The sequence below is a fragment of the Calliphora vicina genome, chromosome 1 (assembly GCF_958450345.1).
Source record: "Calliphora vicina chromosome 1, idCalVici1.1, whole genome shotgun sequence".
Classification (NCBI taxonomy): Eukaryota; Metazoa; Arthropoda; class Insecta; order Diptera; family Calliphoridae; genus Calliphora; species Calliphora vicina.
In genome coordinates, this window is record NC_088780.1 from 158,452,330 (window position 1) to 158,464,992 (window position 12,663).

General features: G+C 31.0%; 1 protein-coding gene across 2 annotated transcripts in view; it reads right to left on the reverse strand.

The window, feature by feature from the left end:
* htt (huntingtin) overlaps window positions 1–12,663 on the reverse strand; it is a 99,907-nt gene that overhangs the window by 40,018 nt on the left and 47,226 nt on the right. For both annotated transcript variants that reach the window (XM_065516371.1, XM_065516370.1), the window contains 4 exons: window positions 10,645–10,818; window positions 9,951–10,336; window positions 7,203–7,305; window positions 261–1,751 (listed from right to left, as the gene is read on the reverse strand). In XM_065516371.1, the coding sequence (XP_065372443.1) occupies window positions 261–1,751; window positions 7,203–7,305; window positions 9,951–10,336; window positions 10,645–10,818 (2,154 nt within the window). The remainder of the gene's footprint in view (window positions 1–260; window positions 1,752–7,202; window positions 7,306–9,950; window positions 10,337–10,644; window positions 10,819–12,663) is intronic.

Sequence of the window (12,663 nt, forward strand, 5' to 3'; positions counted from 1 at the left end):
TTTTCAATTTAAAATTAAAATGGAAATTATTTGGTTAATCGAATAACTTAAAATTAACCGATTAATTATTTGCTCGATTAAACGATTAAATTAGTAACCCGATTTATTGAATACCCAACTATTTAATGACTTATGTCCCAGTGTATATTTCATTTAATTTAAATTTTACTACGATTGAGCAACGAAGTAAACCGGATTAGCTAGTATAAAGATAAAGTAAAAACAAACAAAAAAACAAACTAAACTTATATTAAACTTACCAATGATATAAAATCAAACTGGTTATTTATGCCTTTGAGGTCTAAAACATCAATGTTTGATAACGCCAAAGCAGACAGGCATGAGGACGTTGTCGAACCAGTACCACCACCAAAGGAAGCTGTGTATTGTTCACCACCAAAATAAATGCCTTTATCGTTGTTGCCAATTTTAGTTTCAATTAATTTTCCAAGAAATATAACTTTTGGATTGTATTCTGCCGTTAGCCAAGCTTCATTTTCGAAACTTTTTTCTTCATTTCGTTGCTGTTGCTGTTCATGTTGGTGGTCTTGTTGTTGGTGCTGCTGTTGTTTATTTGAACATTTCGTTGTTGAAGACCTCAAAGCATTTTTATATTTCCTATAGAATATAGTATTTTCCAATAACAAAGAGCCCGACAAAACAACAACATCAAGGAGCAAACAAATAATTTTATTTAGTTCACACTTTGTCAGTGGCAAACATGAATCAATTGAATCTGAAACACTGGCAGCAGTACCAGCACCACTAACCACCCCACTGCCACTTGATGTTGGCATGGTTTTACCGAATGTTTGCTGATGTTGCTGTTGTTGTTGCTGTTGGTTGAGTGCATACCAAATGAATTTTTGATGTAGCAATATATCAATGCATTGTAGAGACACGGTTATACAATTCCTTTCTTCATGGGTTAGTGACACGGGCGAAGGCCTATTCAGTATTGTGTTAATAGATTGACAACAGCAGCCCATGAATCGCACTAGTGTTATTACATGTTCCGGTCGCAACAAGTGTTCACTTAAGAATTTATCAATGAATTTCGATTCGATGTAAATTAGTGCTGTCACCTCAATTTGTTTAATGTTTTCCATTAATGCGATTACAGCTTCACACAAATGTATGGTGGTATTGATGGTGTCGCTGGTCGTAATGGGTAAAAGAATGCCATCATTATTTGCAGCACCAATAACATTACCAATACCAATACCAGTGCCACTGTCAACATCACCAATTGTATTATTTCTATCAGCAGCATAGCAAGGATTGCTGCTGCTACTACAACTACTAGTGGTGCCTTTAACAACTGTTGCTTGTTGTTTATTATTATTGTCTGTACTATTATAGTTAGTTTGTTGCTGTTGCCTTTGTATGCCATCATCACCAGTACCAACACCTCCATCACCATCACCACCTTCACCTCCAACTCCAGTTTGAAACGCCTGCTGCTGTCGTCGCATCATTTCAACAATACGTGTCATAAGCTGTGTTAGTGCAACACGCGCTAATGGATTCGGTTGCATGTAGTGTATATGTGGATTATATTGTATACAATTGTTGCGAAATGTTTGCAACATTGCCTGTAGTGAGCTGGCAATTGAATGCCTTAGTATACGCGTTGCATCAAAATTGCCATTATTGAATATCTTTTGTAGCTTATTTTCCGATTGTATCTCTAGAAGGATTTTCACTATTTGTTGTGGATCATAGTTGTTTTGTGCAGAGAATTTAATTAACTGTAATGGGAGGAGGAGAAAAATCAAAAAAAATCAAATAAATAAACAACGAACGTATAAAAAATCACACTCACAATACAGTTTTTTATATGTACATACGTATGTATAAATAGTTATTGTATGTCTGCGGCATGTATACGAGTAGAGTATAGATAGATAATACATATATGAGGAAAATCAAAAATTTTCAATAATCGTTGAAACTGAATTCAGATAGCTTGTATTTCTTTTGTGTTTCGAAATGAATCATAGGGTTTAAAAGACTATTTAAAAATCCAGCTTTCCAATTTTTCAAAATGTTAACAAAAGAATAACTAAAAACACACGTTTTTTCTTCAAACTTTTAACCCAAGTATTATTTGATTTGGATTTTTTGATCAAGTTTGTTGATTAAAATGGGTGACGAAAAAAGTTGGCCAAACCATGAAAGGGCTGCCGTCAAACTATTTCCAATGTTATTTAACAGTATTGGGAGAACTTGTCCGTTGATAGAAAACCTGGTTCAGGTAGAAGGAAAGGTCCACATGATGTTTCTAAAGCTAATAAATTGAATGCATTTTCAAAAGAGCTCCCAACACATCCGGTAGTAAAGCTCAGTACTCGAACTATTTGGTACGAAAAGTTAAAGCCAATGAAGGTTTATAAACATACAAGGTTAAACAATTTTCTGACAGGAACTCTGCTAAAAATTTAGAGGACAAAGACAGAGAACGGAAATTGAAGTCAAATTTATAAAAAACAAGTAAGAGAGCTGTATTATTATTATGCTGATTTTAAATAGGAAACTTCTCGAAAGCATATCTGACAGAATTATTAAAGATTTAGATCCCGAAGATATCTGGGGTCTTCAGAAAATTAATTTCAACAGACAGACAGACGGACATGGCTTAATCGACTCCGCTATCTATAAGAATCCAGAATATATATACTTTATATTTAAAATATTATATTGTGGAAATTACAAATGAAATGACAAACTTATATATACCCTTCTCACGAAGGTGAAGGGTATAAAAATATACTTTCTGCATAATGGATGACGAAACGTATCTTCTGGGAAATTTTTTGCAGCATTCGGGTCAATATTTTTATGTTGCTGATGCTCGAGGGAATGTTGTAGAAAAGATTTGGACCCAAAAGTAGAAAATTTTCTCAAAAGGTTCATGGTATGGCAAGCAATATGCTGTTGAGGCAAAATAAGGCAAACATTTGTTACAAAGGTCTCCATAAATACCGAAATTTACATCAAGGAAAATTTACAAAAATGGATGCTTCCATTCATAAGACTTCTTAATGTGTCCACTTATTTTTGGCCTGATTTGGTATCTTGTCACTATGCAAGGTCTTGAGTGGTACATGGACAATAATGTGATGTTTGTACCAAGAGAGACAAATCCTCCAAACTGCCAGGTGATAAGGCCAGTAGAGAGATATTGGGCTCTTGTTAAAAGAGAATGGAAGAGCACAAAAAAGGTGTCCAATAGTGTGATAGATTTTAAAAGGAGATTAACTACCTGTTCGAACAAAGCGTCAGAAAGCTCTATAAAAACCTTAATGGATGTTATTGATAAAGATATAGAAAAACAATTACATATATGAAAATTATCATGAATATAAAGATATGAACGATTGTAACTTTTAAATCAACATTGATATGTCCTATTATTATTACGTTTAATTTTATTTTTTAAATTAAAACTTTTTCTTTTCGGGGTATTTTAAAAATTATTAAATATAAATAGAATAATAAATATTTAAACACACGCTGATACTTCCTAGAGAGTTCTACGAATTGGTACCATTTTAATTTCAATTAAGCAAAAGCAGTATTTTTAAGAATTGTACATATCTGTCATTTATTCTCGATTAGTTATTGAACATTTTTTTTGCTTCGTTACCTAAATAGATGGCAACTGGCACCTACCATTTTTGTTGCCAATTTGGCAACCAGTGGTTGCCCTCGGGCAATGCAACTGAAGTTCGGTTGCCATCCACATTCGACCCATTATAGTACAGACCTTTTTTTAAAAAAAATTTTTTTTTCCAAATTTTTTTGATTTTCCTCATATATAGTTAATACAACTTCTATTCGAGCAAATACATGTGGCAAATACATAGTTCCCCGCATAAAAACTATATATCCACTATTTATTTGTTTAGTTTAGTTCAATACAGTTTTGTTTGATTTTGTTGTTTTTATTTTTATTAGAATTATTGTTTGCTAGAAATTTACTATTGCAGTACGTGTTAAATATGTATAAAAATATCATTATGAAATTATTGCTTAAGTATCATAAATTTACATTTATGTTTTAGAATTCCATTTTAATTTTATATCCTCTGAATGAAAAAACCTCTTTATTTTCTAACATAAATTATGGGAAAACCTAGAGATATATAACGCTCATTTGCTGCAACAACGTCATAATTCAAAAAAAAATCGTTTCGAAAAAACGTCTTTGAATGTTTTATGACATTTTACTATTTCTTAAGTAAATTTTCAACATATCATGCGATTTCAGAAATAAAACCTGATTTAAATAGTAGATGTTAATTAGAGTGTCCCTTAGAATTACATTTTTTGAAATGTTGAAACGGTACCCGCTGAAAACTTTCGCAATGACCTAAAATACCATCAAAAAAAATTTTAGCTTGTTCTAAGAAGGGCAACCCGTAATGACTTTCGGTTTAGTTTTGAGGTGCATTTAGAAGGGGTTTCAGTTCAGTTTTTTAAAATGTTTGCCATTAAATAATTACTTTTACAATTTAATTTAAAAGAATCGAAATGTGTCCGTAATTGTCGTTGTAATAAGATACAAAAGACAAAAATTGGTTAAAAATTTTCAAAGTTATTAAAAAATCGCCAGGCCATTAATGTGTCTCAGGCCACTAGAACAAGAAATTTATGAACAAAATTAACATATTTTGAGAAATATTAAAATAAAAGCTTATTTTTACTTAAAATATATCCATATTTACTTTTATATGAGTTTTTATCTTCATAGGATACAGTTAACTTATTCGCAGGTATAACCAAAAAAAAATTTTTTTAACGGCAGTTTCAAAACTCCAATTTAAAAATTTTAAAAATTTTGTTAAACAAATTTCAGAATTTTTTGATCATCACATGGGGATTTATTTACAACATAATAGGGAATAAAAATATGAAAAAAGTATGACAATACCTCCTATAGTTTTTCCGTACCTGCGATTTAAATTTAGCGATTTTCGAGAAAAACAAATTTTTTGGCCATATTTTGGCGAATGTGCCGAATTTCCTTACTGTCATTAATTTTAAGTAAAATCTGTTCAAAATATCATAGTCCAGGTAATTTTAAATATAGTCTGAAAGTTTTCCTAAAATCGGAAAACGTTAAACCTTAAATCGTGAAGGTCAAAGGTAAAATTTTTAAATATTTGGTATCTCTAATGGAAAGATAGCGAAATATTATATATTTTTGGGCCGATGTTGATGAAACTGAAGCAGTCAAATGACAGATGCCTGTTGACTGGAGCAGTGTTGCCCTTTCAGTTAAGGGGCGGGAAATTATAAAGGACTTATTGACCCGCCTTCGTATTCCATGATGTTTCGTATTCCAAATTTTTCTAATATGCCTTTATTAATTTAGCTATAACAAAATCGTTATCTAAACTAAAGCGTAAGAGTTCGTATGTAAAACCCAGCCAATCAGCCGAATCGATACCAAAACGAAATATCAATGGCGCTAAGGTAATGCTCTGTATTTGGTGGGACCAAAAGAATCCAATCCATTATAAGCTGCTGAAATCTGGCCAGACCATGGAACATGGAACCTGTGCCCAACTCATTTGAAGCGAGCATTGACCGAAAAACACCCAGAATATGCGGCAAGACATAAAAAACCTTAATATTCCATCATGACAACGACACATGTTGCAATACCTGTTAAAAACTGTTTAGAATGAAGTTGTGAAGTTTCACCGCCTTATAGTCCAGAACTTGCCCCGTCCGACTACTATTAGTTTCGATCGATGCAGAACGCACTATCTTTGATACGCTTCACTTTAGAACAGAGTATCCAAAATTGGCTTGATTCGTTCTTTCCATCAAAGGATGAGCAGTTCTTTTGGTTCAGAATTTATATGTTACCAGAAAGATGGGAAAAGTCCAACTTCAACCTAAACAAACATTTTGAAGAACTATTTTAGATTTCTCTGGAAATGTTGGTCTTGCATCTTTCAAAAAATGTTCAACATTTTTATTTATATAAACTTCTTTTTTATTCCTTAAATTCTGAATCGTTATAGATAGCGATGTCAATATAGCCATGTCCGTCTGTCTGCATGTTGAAATCCACCTTCTGTAGCCCCCAAATATATCGGGAATTCTTCCGGCTATTTAAAATCGACATAATCGGTCCACAAATGGCTAAAAAAACCAGGACACCTCGATTTTTGACCTATTTTTTATCTATGTATATCTGGATTACTAAGTCATTAAAATTGACAATATGGATATCGAATAATAGATCTTTCAAAGACCTTTGCAACGAAGTATACAAGACCCAATGTAAGACGGACCTACAAAATCGGGAAAAATATTTTTTAACCCGAATTTTTTTTCACCAAAAAAAAAATTGTTTCACAAATAAATTAAAAATTTGTTAATTTTTTTAAATTAGAAAAAAATAAATAAAAAAAATTGTTTGCTCTAAAATTTTTTTGCGATTATTCGATTATTCGGCTATTATTGATCGAATAATTTTTTACTCAAAATTGAAAAATGTTATTCATGCGAATAAAAAATATATTTTTTCTGCGATTATTCGAATAATCATTATTCGAATGACAATGCTAGTTAAGACCTACTGTGTTACAATAAAAAAAACTAATACATACAATATTTATTATTGTGTATTCTGTAAATTATAATGATTAATTAAACTTAATTGAAATCCTGTTATGTACTGATAATACATACATACATACATACATACGTACATATAAAATAAAAAGGGTTGCATATAATTGTGAATTAAAATAATTGGGACTCACATACATATGTATTTATAATGTGACCGACCACCTGTACGTATGAGTTAAAAAAAATATTGTTGAGCTGGCATAACGTATACGCATCACATGACATTGTAAATAAACTTTAATCAAAACCAATTAATTTTATAATTTTATACACTTTTTTATAGTAATTTATACAAAAAAAAAACTACAAAATCAATCATTAAATCTTGTTTCCATATAATTTACATCTATTTATATTTATTTATTATACAAATATATTCAATTAATTTGATAATTCCTATTAAATGTTATTTTCCAGCTATTTAATCGTTTACCGTTTTTTTATACTTCGTAAACATTTCAATTAAAAATCATTGAACATTTTCTCCAAAGATTTATTAGTGCCCATATTTTCGTTTGATTTATTTTTATTTTCATCTTCCAACTCACCTGATTAAATATCCATTTCTCGTCTACAATATTAGAAACACTTCCCAAAGGATCATTAATATCATCGTCTCGAATTTCACAAGTATTTTCCAAATCATTTAAACTATTAAAATGAGAGAATAAAAATCAAAGAGAACAAAACCAAAAAAAAAAAAAAACACATTAAAGGCAAAATGAAATCAAATAAAGTACTAAACTTAAGAATGCATAAATGTTGTGAAAGGTATAAAGGAACAAGCGAGCATAGTACATTTTGTATGTGTTTAACAAGAAGGGATAAAATTTAAATTCAAATAAAATGCCTTCTAAGAGATGAAAACAAAAAAATGGAGAGCTTGCATTTAACACTCAGTTGACGGGGTTAGGTATTGTCAATTATTCACACAAAATTAATTAATACTAAAAAAAAATTGGTTATATGACTTAAAAATCCGGGATTTACAATAGATGGCGTATCTTTTGAACGCGGTTTTCGTTTTTAATAACTTATATGTCATTTTGAAGGTATTGAACATTATCGTGTAAACAATAAAGTTTTTTTGCTTCGAAAATGTCCAATTTTGTACCAACAAAGCGTCATGTGCTGAAAGTTTTGCTTTACTTCTTTAATTATTAAAAAAAAAAAGTGCACTTGAAACACACACAATACTGAAAGCTTATGGTGTATGTGTTTCGGTTTCAACTTGCGAGAGATGTTGATGTTGACATGGAACACAAAAATCGCCCAGGTTAGCCAAAAAAGTTTGAAGAAAAAGAATGAATATTGTTGTCAAACTCAACAAGAACTTACAAAGTCATTGGGAGTTACTCAAGCAGCAATTTCAAAATGTTTTGAAACTGAATCCAAGAGACCTTGAAAGCATGTCAGAAATGATGCTTGAACTCTATAAAAGAAAAGGGAAAATGTCTTCAAGCCACAACGTGGCAGCACTTGTGGTCCAAAGAAACCAGATAGAACCTTAGAAATTACGACGAGAGCTTACACAGGTATGTGCAGGATCCATAGAGACGGCATCAATCCCGCGATAGCTGGATACTGTATGAATGTCGTACTTGGAGGTTGCCCACTACCAATAGCAGATTCCGAGAAGATTCTGCCACGTAAAAAAATCGTTCTGGCACAACTAAGATCAGGATGGAGTAACAGGCTTATTGTCTTCTAGAAGTATCACAATTCCTATATTCAGAACTATCTTGTAAAATTGTTTACGCTGTTACAACAACAACAACCGAACGCAACTGATTAGACCAGAAACCGTAATATTCCATCATGACAACGCTCCATGTGGTCGAGCAATACCTGTTAAAAAGTATTTAGAATGAAATAGTTGGGAAGTTTTTCTTCACCCGCTTTATAGACCAGACCGTGCCCTGTCCTACTACCATTTGTTTCGATCGATCAAGAACGCTCTATCTGCGATACGCTTGACTTTAGAACTGATTAAACGATATTGACTTGATTGTTGAAAGAAAGATGAGAAAAGGTCATAGCTAACAATGGCCAATAATTTGAATAAATTTATATTACATTATTTTAAAAATGTATATTATTCGAATAATTCGATTAATTTTAAATGTGTGATTGAATTATTCGAAAAAGTTATTCGAATTATTCGCTTTATTCGAACAAAAGAAAAATCTTCCAGTTTTGCCAAAAGTCATGCACCGAGGCCCCAAAGATTTGGGGCCTCGGTGTAATTTTTGCAAAAAAGTTATTTTTTTTCTCAGGCTCATATCTTGCAAACAGTTCGGAATTTTGATTAACTCTCTGAGCAAAGTTGTTGCCCTTGTCATAAAGAACAAATATTGTGAACATATAAAACCAAAAATTCTTCATCTTCAAGATCAAAATCACAAAAAACTTTAAAAAAATTGGATTTTTTAGCTTTTTCCACTCTTCAGGTCCATAGGTAGCAAACCGTTCAAAATTCAAGGAAACAATCATAAAGAACAAATATTGTGAACATATAAAACCAAAAATTCTTCATCTTCAAGATCGAAATCACAAAAAACTGGATTTTTTAGCTATTTCCACTGGTCCATAGGTAGCAAACCGTTCAAAATTCAAGGAAACACTACAAAAATGTACCTAAGATGTCAATAAACAACTTTCTAGAACATATGAACTTCCTAGGAATGATTCTTAAAACCGCTTAGGTAGGTCAATAGGAAAAAACTAAAGGAATTATGTGTTTTGGGCCATAAACTATTATATTATTATAAACTAAAGCATACTTTTAAGCAGCTGTAAAAACAATTATTCCGAATTTTTTTAAGTTTTTTGTTCACAATTTTTGTTCTTTATGACAAGGGCCTCAGAGAGTAAATCAAAATTCGGAACTGTTTACAAGATATGAGCCTGAGAAAATCATCACTTTTTTGCAAAAATGACACCGAGGCCCCAAATCTTTGGGGATCCATAATAAAATCTTTGGGGGCCCATAAAAAAAGTGCTTGACTTTGGGCAAAACTGGGAGACACGGGTCTTTTTTTATCTTTTATCATGTACTGGTGTCCGTATATGGTTATATTTCCATGACTTAAAAAATTACACACAGTGTTATCAAAGAAATTTCAAGAAATTTTCAAAATATCACCTCGTCAACTGAGTATTAAATGTTGATTGTCTAAGTTTAATACAACATATACTGAAAATCATAAACATGATTGGTTGTGTTGTATAGTATTGTGTACACTACACAGTATGTATAGCAAAGTAAATATAAAGGAGAAATCAAAATCACTTACATTATAAATTGTAGTTGTTCGCTTAAGTATGATGATGATGATGTTGACGACGAAGACGACGATGCTGCTGTCGATATTCCTGGAACGTCTGTGTTATGTTGTTTTTCTTCGACTCCATCCGCTTCCGTTAAACATATAAATGTATCGTAAATGGCATTTTTATCATGCACTGAAGAAGCATCAACGATTAAATGTCTAGCTAAGCGCTCGATTTGTAATTGAAGTGGCCTATTGGATGATGAGGAGGCTAACGTTGTTGCTTCGGTTGCCAATAGTTGATGTAATTTATTTAAAATTTGTAAAAATCTTGCAAAACATAAACTCGTACAGTCGTGGCGCTCCTTGCTAAGATATTCCACTAAACGTAATAGGTAAACAATTGAATGCTAAATGACCAAAAAGGAATAATAAAAACGGATATAAATTAAGTATGCAATAAAGAAAGAAAAGAAATAAATGCCATTCATGATATTATTATGTCTTATTTAGAAAATAATAATACAAATAATAAGAAAAAACTAGTCATAATTGCAAGAAGTAGTTTGATATTAAAGTAGAATAAAAAAAAACACATTTTATAATTGGATACTCAAATGCCTATAGTTTTCTTTTTATTAAACGAATATTGTTCTTGATTGTTTTTCGTTTATGGCTTCTTTTATATTAAATTATAATAATAATAATCATAACCCACCTTATTGAACACTTTGATATTTTTCAAAACCATTGTCTGAAATAATGAGCAATTTTCTTCATCCACTTCACATAAATAGCACATGAATGCAAATTCTTCAATAATTAAAATATTTAGAAAATGTCCGTTGAATAAATGCTGCACTTGTTGCTGATTCCATTTAATAGGATTTGGCTAGAGGATGAATAGAAATATAAAAAATGCATGAAAAAAAAATAAAAAAAATAATAAAAAATGTTAAAGACAAGTAGTAGAAAAATAATGAGAAAAATATAGAAATTAATTTGTATAACTAAAGTAGATTTAACTAATTAATGGACGAGATATAATAATCTCTAACACACATTCACTCGCTCACTTGCTTTCACAAACACTCACATATGTATATTAGGGTCGCCCCAAAATTGGGGGCTTAATTCATTATGAATTAAAACCCAAAAGTTCTAAATGAAAAAAATCCCCAACAATAGAAACTAAACCCCCACATCAAACTGAAATAAAAACTGTCTTCGTATACTAAAAACTTTTTGCATTGATGGACTTCGGCCGGGCGCAAAGGTTTCCTCCTCTGGGGTGTATCAAAAACCGGCTTCGCCCAGAATGCGCAATGTAAAAAAAACTTTTCTGAGCGAAGCCAGTTTTTGATACACCGCAGAGGAGGAATGCAAAACAAATTTTCGGAGCGAAGCCAATTTTTGATACACCTTAGAGTAATTTCATTATAAATTAAAGCCAATTTTAGAAATGAAATAAATCCCCAAAAAATTAACTAAGTCCCTAAATTTCGTTGTTGGTTTTTCCATAGATGGGAGTAGTGCACTAATTTTGCAGTTTGCACTAATACTTAGTGATAGTGCAAAATTAGTGCAATAATTTTGTTCGTATTTAGTGATGAAATGAAAATTAGCAGCCTCACTAAACATTAGTGATAGTGAGTTAAAAAATTTTGCACTCAAAATTAAATTAGTTGATTTAAAAAAATGCAATCATCAGTTTATTGCAACTTTTTTGTATGCACTAATTTGAGTGCAACTTCAAATTGTGCACTAAATGTTTAAGTTCAAAATGGTTTAAGTTTATTTCTGTACACTAATTTAAAACTTAAGACTAATATTTCATTAAAAATAACAAAAAATATTTAAAATTTTTATTTTTCGAATTTGGATTCAACAATTTCATGACTACTCATTTTTGAAAATTTATTGATAGTGGCCCATAATCATAGTCAGAAATAAAGTATATTTTAATAGAAATAAAGTCGTCTTTACTTAAGAGTGGACTTTAGGTCTACCATAGACAAGTTAAAGTATATTTTTGACGTTAAAGTCGACTGTAAATATAAAACAAGCTGAAGCTGTTATTAACTCATTTAATAACAGCATCAGCTGTTCTTCGCCATGTAAAACACTTCTGCAAAAAGTAAAAAAAATTAAGTTACAAGAATTTGGCAGAGATTTTGCAATTATTGAACAGTTATCAATAAAATTAGTACCAAAATATTCTAAATATGATATTAATCTTATCTTTTCCATTTTTCCACCACAAAAAACCTTTTTTCTTTAGTTGTCCCGGTTACTTTTATTGTTTACCTTTTTTGGTTTTTGTTTTAATTTTCTATGTCAGCTGTTCAGCGGTGCCACTTGTCTGTATTTTGTTGTATATTGTATGAAAACATTTTCTACATTTGAGGTGCCACCCGTTAAAGTCGGTTCAATTTAAAACATACTTTAATTTTGACTATAGTTGGGAAATAATATAAAGCGGGTTTTTAATTTAAAGTTGTTTTTAAAAAGAACCGACTTTAGTGTTTGACTATGATTATGGGCCAGTATGTTTAATGCAGCTTTTTTTGATTGCAGGTTAAAATTTTGCACTAATTAATTGCAGTGCAGATTTTTGCACTAAATCTTCGTTTAGTGCTAGTTAAAAAATTATCACTATCACTATTTTTTTTAGTGCTAGTTAAGAAATAAGCATTATCACTAAAGCTGATAAAAAATAGTGCAAACCTAATTTTTT